The 12,868-nt window shown below is 39.3% G+C and overlaps 2 protein-coding genes across 2 annotated transcripts in view; both read right to left on the bottom strand.

Annotated features, from left to right (window-relative positions):
* The window catches only part of LOC307154713 (uncharacterized protein), a gene marked incomplete at its 3' end in the record, with an annotated part of 118,403 nt that overhangs the window by 1,515 nt on the left and 104,020 nt on the right, over window positions 1-12,868 (bottom strand). Inside the window, exons 12-15 of the mRNA XM_079864799.1 lie at window positions 4,587-4,667; window positions 4,373-4,492; window positions 4,160-4,273; window positions 2,610-3,367 (exon numbers count right to left, since the gene is read on the bottom strand). Coding sequence (XP_079720925.1) covers window positions 2,610-3,367; window positions 4,160-4,273; window positions 4,373-4,492; window positions 4,587-4,667 — 1,073 coding nt within the window. The remainder of the gene's footprint in view (window positions 1-2,609; window positions 3,368-4,159; window positions 4,274-4,372; window positions 4,493-4,586; window positions 4,668-12,868) is intronic.
* Window positions 1-12,868, bottom strand: part of LOC307154715 (deoxynucleoside triphosphate triphosphohydrolase SAMHD1-like) — a gene marked incomplete at its 3' end in the record, with an annotated part of 77,829 nt that overhangs the window by 25,932 nt on the left and 39,029 nt on the right. The gene's annotated exons all lie outside the window — the stretch shown is intronic.

Raw genomic sequence — 12,868 nt, 5'->3', positions numbered from 1 at the left:
CTGTCTATCTGGGACCCTAATCAAACACACCTGAACCAGCTAATCAATGTCTTCAGGATTACTAGAAAGCTACAGACAGGAGAGTTTATCAGGGTTGGAGCTAAACTCTGCAGGACAGTGGCCCTCCAGGACTGAGTTTGCCCATCCCTGATAAAGGCAGACAGACATCAAGAATCAGAATGAAGAAGAATCTCAGCAATGGTGATAAACAGCATATTCAGATAACCAGATCAACTCTGAACATTAGAAAACAAGCGACTAAAAAGTCACATAAAAACAGCAGAAATAAAATAGTAAGAATAAAGGAAATTAACAAGAATATTAACCTCATTATTTATTCATGCAGCAATGCATGATGGGAGCCATGAATGAGTTTTGATTGGTGATACCCAGAATGCACTGCAACATGCTTTATAATTGTCACCATTGTTGAGATTCACAGGCTGATTATTGATGTCTTTGTGTCTAAATGAAAATAAATAAATAAATAAACACATATTCTACATTATAGGTTACAAACTGGAATATTTCTCTACTTGAGTTGTGTAATTCTGATACTTTGAATTAATTTAAATACGTTTATAGTTTAATCAGATTTTTACCATTAGTTGTATTCACAAAAAAAACTAATATGGACACATGTGGCTTGAATGGCTCTCAATCAGTTATCTTTACTTAATCACGCAGTTTCTCATTTGCAAGTCACTTTGGATAAAAGCATCTGCTAAATGAATAAAATAAAATTACATCAACTGCATGTTATGCTAATCATGTTATTCCCAGGTCAGTGTATATATTAATATTGGCAAAGAAAAGCCTCTAAATAAATGTATTAACACATAAATTCTCAAAATGAGAAAGGAGAACTCTATCTAGTCTATCTATTTAGATATTCGTTTTTCTAAATACCCGGCTATGTGTATATGTGGCCTTACTGTGTCCCACTGCCCCAATCCTCAGCACTGAGCCCTTCTGGAGCTGCTCTAAATATGTGCTGTGCTTTTAAATTAAAGATAAAATATGATAGAGCAACAGAATGAACAGTGAAAGTAACAGAATCTCATACACAGAGCATTTTAGCAGGCTTTATTAAGCATGAAAATAACTGAAGGAAATATTTGATGAACAAATTAAGCCAACTAATACGAGTTATATTATTTTGGTTTATCTTCATCTACAAAAATAACAGAAACAATCACATTCATTTGATAAGATGAGTCACTTTGAAAAAGCAAAACTTTTTTTTTTTTCATATCAGTTTAATGCTTTCCCCAAAATCACAGATATGAACTCCGACATCTTTAAAAAGGTTAAAAGATTAACAGAAAGTAGAAAGATAAAATCCAGATTAACTATTCTCTTGAACTGTGTAACACCCAAAATTACCCATAAGAAAAGAAAATCTCTGCCCACATACCAAATAAATCATATAATATGGACTGATTAATCAATCATCAAATCTCTGCCCACACATCAAATAAATCATATAATATGGACTGATTAATCAATCATCAAATCTCTCCCCACACATCAAATAAATCATATAATATGGACTGATTAATCAATCATCAAATCTCTGCCCACATACCAAATAAATCATATAATATGGACTGATTAATCAATCATCAAATCTCTGCCCACATACCAAATAAATCATATAATATGGACTGATTAATCAATCATCAAATCTCTCCCCACACACCAAATACATCATATAATATGGACTGATTAATCAATCATCAAATCTCTGCCCACACACCAAATAAATCATATAATATGGACTGATTAATCAATCATCAAATCTCTCCCCACACACCAAATAAATCATATAATATGGACTGATTAATCAATCATCAAATCTCTGCTCACACACCAAATAAATCATATAATATGGACTGATTAATCAATCATCAAATCTCTGCTCACACACCAAATAAATCATATAATATGGACTGATTAATCAATCATCAAATCTCTCCCCACACATCAAATAAATCATATAATATGGACTGATTAATCAATCATCAAACAAACGTGTCATAGCATAGCTCTTAAACATCACCTACTGTTAACCCCTAACTAGTGCTGCCTATATGCAACAACACCACACTGTGTGAAATAACAACAACCAGTAAATGTAGCTACTCGGACAATAATATAAATCAGCCATTATGCCTAAATATCCTACTGTATATGTAAAGAAACTAATAAAATATTTTCAGATTTTTCTTTTCCTTGCTTTTTTTTTAGCATCTGTGTAATAAGGTCTATTCACAAAATAAGCTGACATAGACATGTGCCATGGCTTCAGCAGTTAAGAGTACAGTTGTCAGTCCATTTTAACCAAATTGATTGCATGATATGCCAAGTAATTAACAATTTATTCACCCTCATGTCATTCCAACCCCGTATAACTTTAGATTTTATCCTGACACACTTTTTTCATCTAAATTAGGAAAATTGAAACCTCAAAAAAAAAAAAAAAAAAAAAACCTCTTCTAACTGCCACAAAGTAAATAATTGGTTGTGTTGTTAAAATGATAATTATAGTAAGTTAATGCTTGAAATTGACAGCCCTACTTTAAAGATTAATAAGGGTCAGACTTTACTCTGTCACACGTTTCAGAGACTGCGCAGGGCTGGTGGCTTTCCACGCTGCAGGATTGCGGTACTCCCCCTCCTTCAGTAGGTAATGGGGCTCATTGTAGTCACGACCCTCATAGAGCTTCCAGACACCTCCGATCACCCTACAGGAGCGAACCACTTTTATACCAAACTGGACCTCAACAGAAGTACAGTCAACCATGGTCTCATGCATTGGATCTTCAAAATCCTCCTGCTCGTAGACCTGGATCTTAAATGATGTCACACGATTAAGAGACTGAGCAGGAACCATGTTGGTGGAGCCCCACGCTGCAGGATTGCGATATTCCCCCCGATTCAGTAGGTAATGGGGCTCACTGTAGTCACGACCCCTATAGAGCTTCCAGACACCTCCGATCACCTTACAGGAGCGAACCGCATTCATAGAAAACTGGTCCTCTACAGAAGAACAGTCAACTGTGGTCTCATGCATTGGGTCTGCAAAATCCTCCTGTTGATAGAGCTGGATCTTAAATGATGTCACATGTTTCAGAGACTGCGCAGGGTTGGTGGCATCCCACGCTGCAGGATTGCGATACTCCCCCTCCTTCAGTAGGTAATGGGGCTCATTGTAGTCACGACCCTCATAGAGCTTCCAGACGCCTTTGATCACCCTACAGGAGTGAACCACTTTTATATCGCAGCGGACCAAAGATGGACAGTCCCCTGTGATAAAGTAGTTGTTCCCTTTAAACTCTTCTTTATCGTAGACCTGAATCACACACTTGAAGGAGAGAGAAAAGAGAGGTTGAGATAAACTTTTTTTCCTTGTTGAATCAGAGAAGGTTATCAAATCTCTGCACACACACCCAAAGAAATCATAAAAGTTGTCTAAATAGCTTATTAACAACAAGTGTCACCACTAAAGGATGACCAAGCATCAGTTGTAAAGTGAACCTAATTAATTTAATTAACTGCGTGAACAATCGACACATTTAACACTATGAAGAGTACACAGCAAAAACTCCAGTGTTAAATTAACACTCCTGGTAGTGTATATGAGTCCACACTCAAGAGTGTAAAGTGTTAAAATATGAGTGTTAAATTAACACTCAAGAGTGTTAAAGTTAATGAGATAATTAAGTGATTAAATGAGTGATGATTGAGCATTATTGAAGACACCTGATGTTAACAAGCAGAATCACTGAAGAAGAAAATCACAAATTGTAAGTTACCATTATGGTGATCAGTGTTTGCTTTAGTTGGGCTCTTGACCCTTATATGTTTACTTTAAATTTTGCTTGTCTGCTGTTATTGATTTATATGTGGACTCATATACACTCCCAGGAGTGTTAATTTAACACTGGAGTTTTTGCTGTGAAGATTCTACACAGCTTCAGTGTTAGTTTTAAACACATGTGGCATATTTACACGGAGTGTTCATTTAACAACGGTGATTTTGTTGTGCATTATTAAAAAATCTTGACTATTTACATGGTTATTATGCAGAGTTTTTGTGTGACTTGTCTGTGTGTGGAAATTCTGCATGAATGATGAATAAACTATAAACACACACCTCGCGCCACCATTTGAAGCACTCCTTAGCGTCCTTCTCCTCCTCATCAGAGTTCTTTGTGTAGTTAACCCTGCCAACATGTTCAGTGAACTTCTCCGGCAGAAGACTGGATACCTGCCAATACAAGAGAAATTAATTTGTAATTCTAATGATATGTTAATGAATATTATATGTAATTCTGTAATATTTTGAAATGCCAGTTGGTATGAGTACCTCGTATTTCTTAATCGTTATACCATTAGTGGGTTTCTTCTTCTTGTAGAAGTAGACATTGTTGATGGGGTTTTCATCATTGGGGTTTTTATTTTTCTTATTATAATCCAGTTGAATTACCTGTGTGAGAGGAGATTACAGTGTTACAGCCACTAAAAAGTGTTGAAGAAAAATCAAAAGAGTGGAAATTTAGGAAATTCTGAACACAACATACTTCAGTGCGGAAATCCTTCTTATCCAAGAACACAGTCGGGTGAAGTTTGTTCCATTCATCCACTGCTTCGTTCCAGTTACGCTGGAGAATTGAGCATTAAAGTCAAACAAATAAGAAAAAATGATCTACGTGAGAGTATATCATTATCTGTGCATGTCCTTCAGCAAATAAACAAAACAGAAATTTCGTATTGTTCTTTTACCTGCACGTTTTCATTGATTGTACAGGTTATGAAATTATGAAATGGCAAATCAAATGCAATATGATTTGTTGGTGCATCTGTAACAGGTCAAAGAATGACAAATATTTTTGCAACCTTTCATCTTCTATTTTCTATTGTTTGTGAGTTTATTTCACCAAAATATTGTATTGTTCAGTTCAGTCATGTCATGGTAGCTTATAGGTATTGGGAGAGTTATTTGTTGTGTAAGTGCGCCCTCTATTGGATAGGAGCTAGAGTGGTGGTCATATACTGAATTTTCGCATTCTTTTCTCAGTCTGCATTCTACTTGACTGAGAGAGGTATGTGTTCGCGTCAGCACAATGCAAACTTAAGATGTATACCTGTTAAAATTTTAGTTTCAATGCACATGATAACTTGTATGTGTAATTTATGATGAGTGCACTTACATTTAATCGAGATGTGTCGAGAACTTTGCTGTTTTGAGAGTTTGAGAAATTGCTAACATAGCTAACCTCCTGTTTCGTTTAGCTGTATGTTAGCGATCGTCATTCTATCCTCTTGTGTCGTAGCCCACATGTTTGTCCTTTTTCTTATGTTAGGCTGATTCTGATCGAGGATCGAATCCTGAACTTTTGCTCTCTTTGAAATTGAACAGGTATGTACTCCCAATATCAGGTTAAGAATAATGTGCTCATTTAAAAAGTTTTCTTGTATTGATTAATGTTCAATGGCACTGAAAAGCCCAGATGTAAAGCATGTACATGTTGCTTCGCGCATGTTACTTTATGTATTAACTATTGAAAAGTTTATTTCATGTTGCATAATGTTAATGTAAGTGCTAAAAGCCCAGAGTTGAGAACAGATATAACACGCAATATGACACAAACACATAATATGTATATAGGCCTAACGTGAATATTTTCTCTAATTATTCTTTTGTATTTTATTTTCTGATTTTTGAATGTGATTAAATGTGGAGTCTGCATTCTACTTGACTGAGAGAGGCTGATTCTGATCGAGGATAGAATCCTGAACTTTTGCTCTCTTTGAAATTGAACAGAAAAAAGTGCCTTGAGGAACATCAGTGTCCTTTCATCAGTGCACCAGAACACAACGCAGTAGTCGGCGAAGTACAGACCGCGCCGGCTACACATCTACCAGCTGGATCAGTATATTATTAGCAAATTGGAACAGCCATTTAAAGCCCTATTCGCACGGGATTAGTATTACCTTGGGACCTCCGGTAATTTCTAATAATCGCAGAGGTCGTCTGTGATTTTTATCCCGTGCGAATCTGCCATGTCTGTAAAAATTCCCCCAAAAATTACCTACTGTATTTCGGCCAACACAGGGGTCCTCTGATAATACCAGTCCCGCAGAGTGCGAATTACCCCACCATAATTGGGGGGTACTGCTCCTTCACTTCTTCTATGACCATCATGGTCCACTACCATATCAATCCCCACCATGATTGCCAAGTGCAACGTGTGTTGTGCAACACACATACAAGGTCTAAACATGCGACAAACTGATAATCAGTAGTCTACAGAATATCTCATTGTTATTATATATCCAAAAGAGAACTGTTTTGATCAACTCCCAAAAGTTAGAAGTTAAGTGCACTGAAAAACCATTCTAATTACTAGTAAAAAGTAATACATTTACAAGAAGCCTATTGCCTACTTCAGGGTTTTTCCTTGCTCAAAATGAGGCGGAGGTGGTAAAATCATAATAATGTATTTTAGGGCTGTTGGAACGAATTCCGAAATTCGAATATAATTCGAATATTAAAAAAATCAATACTATTCGAATGCTGAAGTTCCTATTCGAATATTGCTTTATGTATATATTTTTTTTAAATTGTGAAATCTTGCCTTTCTCGCCGCCTTGGCTTACACGCATGTGAAAATTAAATGCTTTTGTTTCGTCTGATGAACAATAAAGTTTTTGAATCGTAACACAATTGCACGTTATCCACGCATCATCATAACAATAGGCTACTGTCAAAAATCGCGGAGAGCAATGTCTCCACGGAAACGGAGATCACCACTCCTGACAATAGGGCTTGGGCGTCGTGACGTCATACTTGGAGTGGCGGCCATGTTGATGGCCTCGCGAATGTAAACATACAGCAAGTCGAAACGAGGAGAAGCAGAGTTGGGAGAAAGAAAAAAGATGTTAAAATCCCGAAAAGGATGTGGAATTTACCGGGATACGTTAAATAGGGAAACCAGGGACCAGTAAGTTATGTGGACAAATTTTCCTGTAAAATATCCCGTATTTTAATAACTTACTATCATAACATTAATGTTAGCCCTTCCATCGGACCTGTCAGTCTCTGTACTGTTGTCCTGTTGCTACCCCCTTGCCCTTCCAGAAAAACAGATGTTTTCAAAGCATCGTTTTGCTTACTTGAAGGCAACCTTAGCGTGATATTGGCCTTTTTAAGATAACAGCGTGGTTGTTGTGAGAGCACGATTTCACGCCAATCTGTAAGCAAAGTCACGTTAGACCTAGCTTCACAACTCGCTTAGTTAATGCTGCAGTTTTGCAGAGGGATAGCAACAAAAAGATGAATGTTGAAATTGTCATTTTTCGGGATATTTTATAGGAAAATACTAAAACGGGAAGACAGCGGGAAACGAGCTCAAATACGTGAGGAACCCGGAAAAAACGGGAGGGTTGACAGCTACTAACTACACTTTTTTTGCCGATTTTGTCCACATACTGGTCCCTGGCTTCCCTATTTAACGTATCCCAGTAAATTCCACATCCTTTTCGGGATTTTAACATCTTTTTTCTTTCTCCCAACTCTGCTTCTCCTCGTTCGACTTGCTGTATGTTTACATTCGCGAGGCCATCAACATGGCCGCCACGCCAAGTATGACGTCACGACGCCCAAGCCCTATTTGATTCACAGTCCACACTACAACGTGAAAACGGCGTTTTCAAATGTATCCACTTTGAAGTGCGTTTTCATTAATAAAAACGGCGTCTCAGTGTGGACGGAAGGCCAAAACGTATAACGTTACGTTATTTTTTATCACAACGTTACACCCTGACAAGCTAGGCGATCTGTCCGAGGAACCGCCGCTAAAACAGGCAATAATTACTTCTTTTCTGCCTCTCTCCTCATCACGGGGCTTACCAGCTGTCCGCCAACAGGCGATAACAGACAAACTGAAACGGTTTATCTGTGAAGATATGAGACCGACCAACATCACGCATTGGCATTGGCGATCCATAAGACTGTAATGTCGTAAATATTAATAATAGGATGAATTTGAGCATTTAATATTCGAATATTATTCGAATATTAAATAAAATAAGGAATGGAATTCGAATAGTATTATAGAGGAAGATTGACAGCCCTAATGTATTTTAATAATAAGATAATTAAATGTGTATTTTTTTGTAGATCATCATAGCCTAATGTGTTTCCCACATTGTTTTGTTGGTGGAGCTTGGTATCCCTAGGGGGGTCCGGGGGCATGCCCCCCCGTAAGAAAATTTTGTACATTTTAAAGATAAATTCATTAATCTGGTGCACTTTGAGTCACCCGAATTCACTGTTAAAAATAAATAATCCACCCGCAAACTGCCCATATTCTTTGATTTAGATATCTGCATCTGATCATCACATTACAATTATTCACATTCTCAGTATTAAGCATGATGATATGGTAACATATCACACTGAAGTAGGCTGATTTAAAATGAACATTTATTTAAAATAAAAGTTCTTCTTTTGGCAAAATTACATTTCCTTAATAGCCTAAACAGGGGCTTTACTCCCTTCAAGCTTAAATTGTCAATGTTTCATTACATCACTGTTTGAAAACACTCAGAATAATTGTTTGTACCTTTATAAAGGGCATTTTCCCCTAATTGTATTAAATGTATGCTCCATCTTTCATTTCAAATTCTTAAATTTGATCAATATATTCAATTAAAATAATTAGACATTAGGCTGTTACCAATAAAATTAAATAATTTACATTGAAAATTATAACTGTATTAAATTAGATTATTTTAAATATTTTTGAATATACAAACAAGGAATGTTGAAAAGAATGATACTTTATGAAACTAGCGTTCTGTCATTCAACGTTGACACTCACTTGAGAAGTTGAAGTCGTTCTCTATCTCCGTTGCTTCTAGCCACGGTGGTTAAAAATGGTATGGTCCACAATAGGGGTGTCTGAAATCGCTTTACATTAAAATGTTCCTACAGTGAAAATAGGAGTTGACTTGTATTGTAACTGTAATTATATTTTTTCACAATATCAGAAAAATTATCTGACCCCCCCCCAAAACTGATATTTCTGTCCCTAATTCGAACTATGCAGTCCCGTGCGAATCCCCATGTCTGTGATTTGGGCTGTTTTTCTGTGAGCCTATCGTTTCCTAAAGAACGTAATAACCATTATGGGCAGTTTAACAGTCCATTTTACGTCTGTATTAAAACTATATTAACAATAAAATCTCTCGATATGCTCTACTCCAATCCGATTATAGTTTTTCTCCAATTAAAACTATGAAGTGCTGCAAAAGAGAAAATAAACTACAGTAAAGACGTGATCCGGAAGCTCAACTCGGTCCGTTGTCATGGAAACGTCAAATTAAGCATTTTGGCGCAGCATGGAAGCTCTTTTGGAAAGTTTGGACGCTTTTTGTGGTAGTGTAACTTAGTAGTCTGTATCGTGGAGCATTTCTTTGTCTCACACGGCCTCTAAAGACGTCCATCCTGTAAGTATGTCAAGAAATCAAAGTGTGAAAGAGTAAAAATGATATAAAATGAAATAAACCAAATAAAATGAATATAAAAACAAGCCTATCGCGACTGTCTGAAAGCCTATTTGTTCAGCGCTGAGTTTCCTACGTGCGTTTGAACGCTCCATCACGTGAACTGCGCCTGGACAGGAAATGCAGCGCGCTGCTCAGTCGTTCGTGTTTAAGGATGACGAGAGAAGATTCAGAGACCCTTTTCTTTACTTTCATGTGCGTTTTATGAAAAGCAAGTAAGTTTCTACTACTGTTGCATGTTTGTACTGCGTTGTGATGAATATTGTGAAATTTATGTATGTTCACGCGAACTAGTTTTATTTGTTGAACTGCGTGACTAATTAGTGTAGTCATGACGCCAGATCGTGCTGTAATATGCGACATGTTTCCTGTATGCAATAATTAGCCCTCTATATGTCGATTTAGACCTTATTTGTGTTAGTTATTTAGAGATCTGCTTCTGTGTTCGAGTGCAGTGCATTTACTGTTTATTTGGTGCTATCTGCATCGAGTGTTATAGTGATACGGTGTCATTTTTGCATAGCCACTTAAAGGTGCAGCAGTACAGATATTAAAGGGCATATAGTGACATATTTTGTTGCACTGTATTAACGTAAATTATTATTTTATGTATTGTACTGTTGTGAATGATGACAATGAGCATAGTATAGTATTTCTTTATTTGTTTATTAATCAGTTATTATTACCATTGCATTATTTCTTTTTCTTTCTCTCTGTTTAGACCACATACACTTGAACTTGTACATTGGCATCCTGACCTTGAAAATAAAGCTGATAAAGGATTCTCTGGCCGGAATCTTTCTGTAGTGCTCCCATCCTAAACGAACCACTAGTCCATACTTTACATTGGTCCTTCGAGCCGGATTAGGGTTCCACCGACACTATGGAGTCAGCTATTGATGGTCAGCAGCAGGAGTCATCAGACCGACCCAAGAGAGACCCTCGTCCACCTGCACATTTGGCCCAGTACGAAGTCACTTTTCTGCCCTCTCAACAGCCTGTGGTCCAAGCCTCCTCTACCCCTGTAGGACAACCAGACCAGGCTCAGTCAACCAGAGCTAGAAGTTTGACAAGTTACCGGTCAACTGCACATTCACGGCGGTCTTCTCAGTTATCTTACGGACTCCATTTGTTTCGAAGTACGTCTGATATACAAGAAGCTGCTTTAGAGGAGGAGATCAAAGGATTGGAGCTAGCTGACCTACAACAGGAAATAGAAGAGGAAAGGAAAGCTGACTTAGAAGCTGCAGCATTGGATGCACAAGCCAGAGAAGGACAGCGGCTACAAGAGGAAGCACATCTGGCTAAAGAGAGAATAGCTAGAGAGATGGGAAGACGCAGGCGCTTGAAGAAACTCGAGAAGGAGGTACATATTGCCAGTCTTGTAAAGACCTACCTGACAGGGACGAATGATGATTCCTTGTCTACGTCGTCAGCTCCCGCTACGTTCTCCAAACTACCTCTGCCATCACAATTGGCTCAACAGTCACCTCTGGTGCCATTGGTTCCCGTGCAGCATCCACCTGTGCAGCAGCCAAATCCAGCGCCAGTTCAGGCAGCACCTCTCTCCACTGTTCCTACTCAGATATTAGCACCACCTGCTAATCCCGTCACGAGTGCCCAGATCAGTGTTCCTGTCAGCGCAGCACCGATTGCAGTACCAGTCTCTGTACTTCCATCTGCACCTGTCTCATTCGTTCCCGTCCTCTCCACGGTAACTACCCAAGCAGGTGGAGCGTCACCGATGGCAAGGTCTTCTGTCACAACTAGTCTCCCGTCTCAGTACCTAGGGGCTCCAGCTACCAGTACAAGCTTCACAATGCCATCACGAGCAGTTACAGTGGCACCGCCACCTCCCGCAGTGCAGTATGCTCACTGCAGTATACCAACTGCAACACCAGTTCAGACGGCACCACCCTGGACTTACCCGGGTATGGAGACCCTGATTGCTACGTCTTACGGCATTCCCAAACCGACACTTCCCTTCTTCGAGAGTGGCAAAGAAAGTGATTTCGCACTTTTGAAGATGGCGCTCGACAACTTGATGAATAGTCACCCTCATCTCAGCGAGCACTATAAATATCAAGTTCTCCTGAGTCAGCTCAAGCTTCAGAGTGCTCTGCAGCTGGCCAAATCATATATGTATGACCCCGCACCGTATACAGCTGCATTGGGAGCTCTGCAAGACAAATATGGCCAGCCAAGACAACTGGTTCAAAGTGAACTTGGAGCAATACTCAACTCCCCAGCCATTAAGTCAGGAGACGCAGAGGCATTTGACTCCTTCGCTCTCTCAGTCCAGTCGCTGGTCGGTATGCTACGCACTTTAGAGGGACCTGTTGGATACGAGCTCAGGTGTGGTTCCCATGTTGACCGTCTCTTAAGCAAAATGTCTCCTTCCCACAGAGATGGATTTGTGGAATATTGTCTCGTTCGCGGCATCCTGCAGCCAGGTTCAGAGCTCACCTACTCCCTGCCCGACCTCGCTGCGTGGCTCCAGATGAAGGCTCAAGCCAAGCGTCTTGCCAGTCGAGCTACTCTTCTCTACAACTCTACAGGGCCTACCTTTCCAAAGAGAGATCAACGTAGTTCAAAGCCCAAAGATAAAACAGCGTCAGTCTTCCTCTGCTCTGGGGAGACAGCCGACAAGGAGACCTTTCATTCGAAGTCCCAAGCTTTCAAACTCAGTCCTTATTGTCCGTTCTGCAACAATAAGGAGCACTACCTTAACTCATGCCCCGACTTCAAGAAACTGTCTACTGCTGAGATTAAGAAGTGGATCCAGGAAGGCGACAGATGTTGGAAATGCGGCCGCGGCCACAAAGCTACAGCCTGCACGCTTAAGCGCCCATGTAAGATTTGCAAAGAGAAACACCTTACAGTTTTGCATGACGCCATCCAAGAGTCATCCCAGAAAGTGCTGATGGTCAGTAATCCGAAGCCCATTGTCTACATTGAGCAGCCCAGAAGCCCTCAGAGAGTGTTGCTGAAGGTTGTCAAAGTGCTTCTGCATCATGGAGATCACATTCTTGAGACATTTGCAGTGCTCGATGATGGTTCGGAGAGAACGATTATCCTCCCACAAGCTGTAGAGCAACTACAACTCTCTCAGCATCCAGAGACGCTTCATCTGAGGACAGTCCAGCAAGAGGTGAAGGAACTGAAAGGTTCCTCAGTTAGCTTTCATGTATCCCCCATCTTCAAGCCAAACAAGAAGTTTTGGATTCAACATGCGTTCACTGCAAGCAGTCTGAGTTTATCTGAGCACACGTACCCAGTAGCAGCTCTCCAG

Source organism: Squalius cephalus (genome assembly GCF_949319135.1).
Source record: "Squalius cephalus genome assembly, chromosome: 2".
NCBI classification, from domain to species: domain Eukaryota; kingdom Metazoa; phylum Chordata; class Actinopteri; order Cypriniformes; family Leuciscidae; genus Squalius; species Squalius cephalus.
Note: the sequence above shows the minus strand (reverse complement) of the source record. Positions and strands in the feature narration are given on the sequence as shown.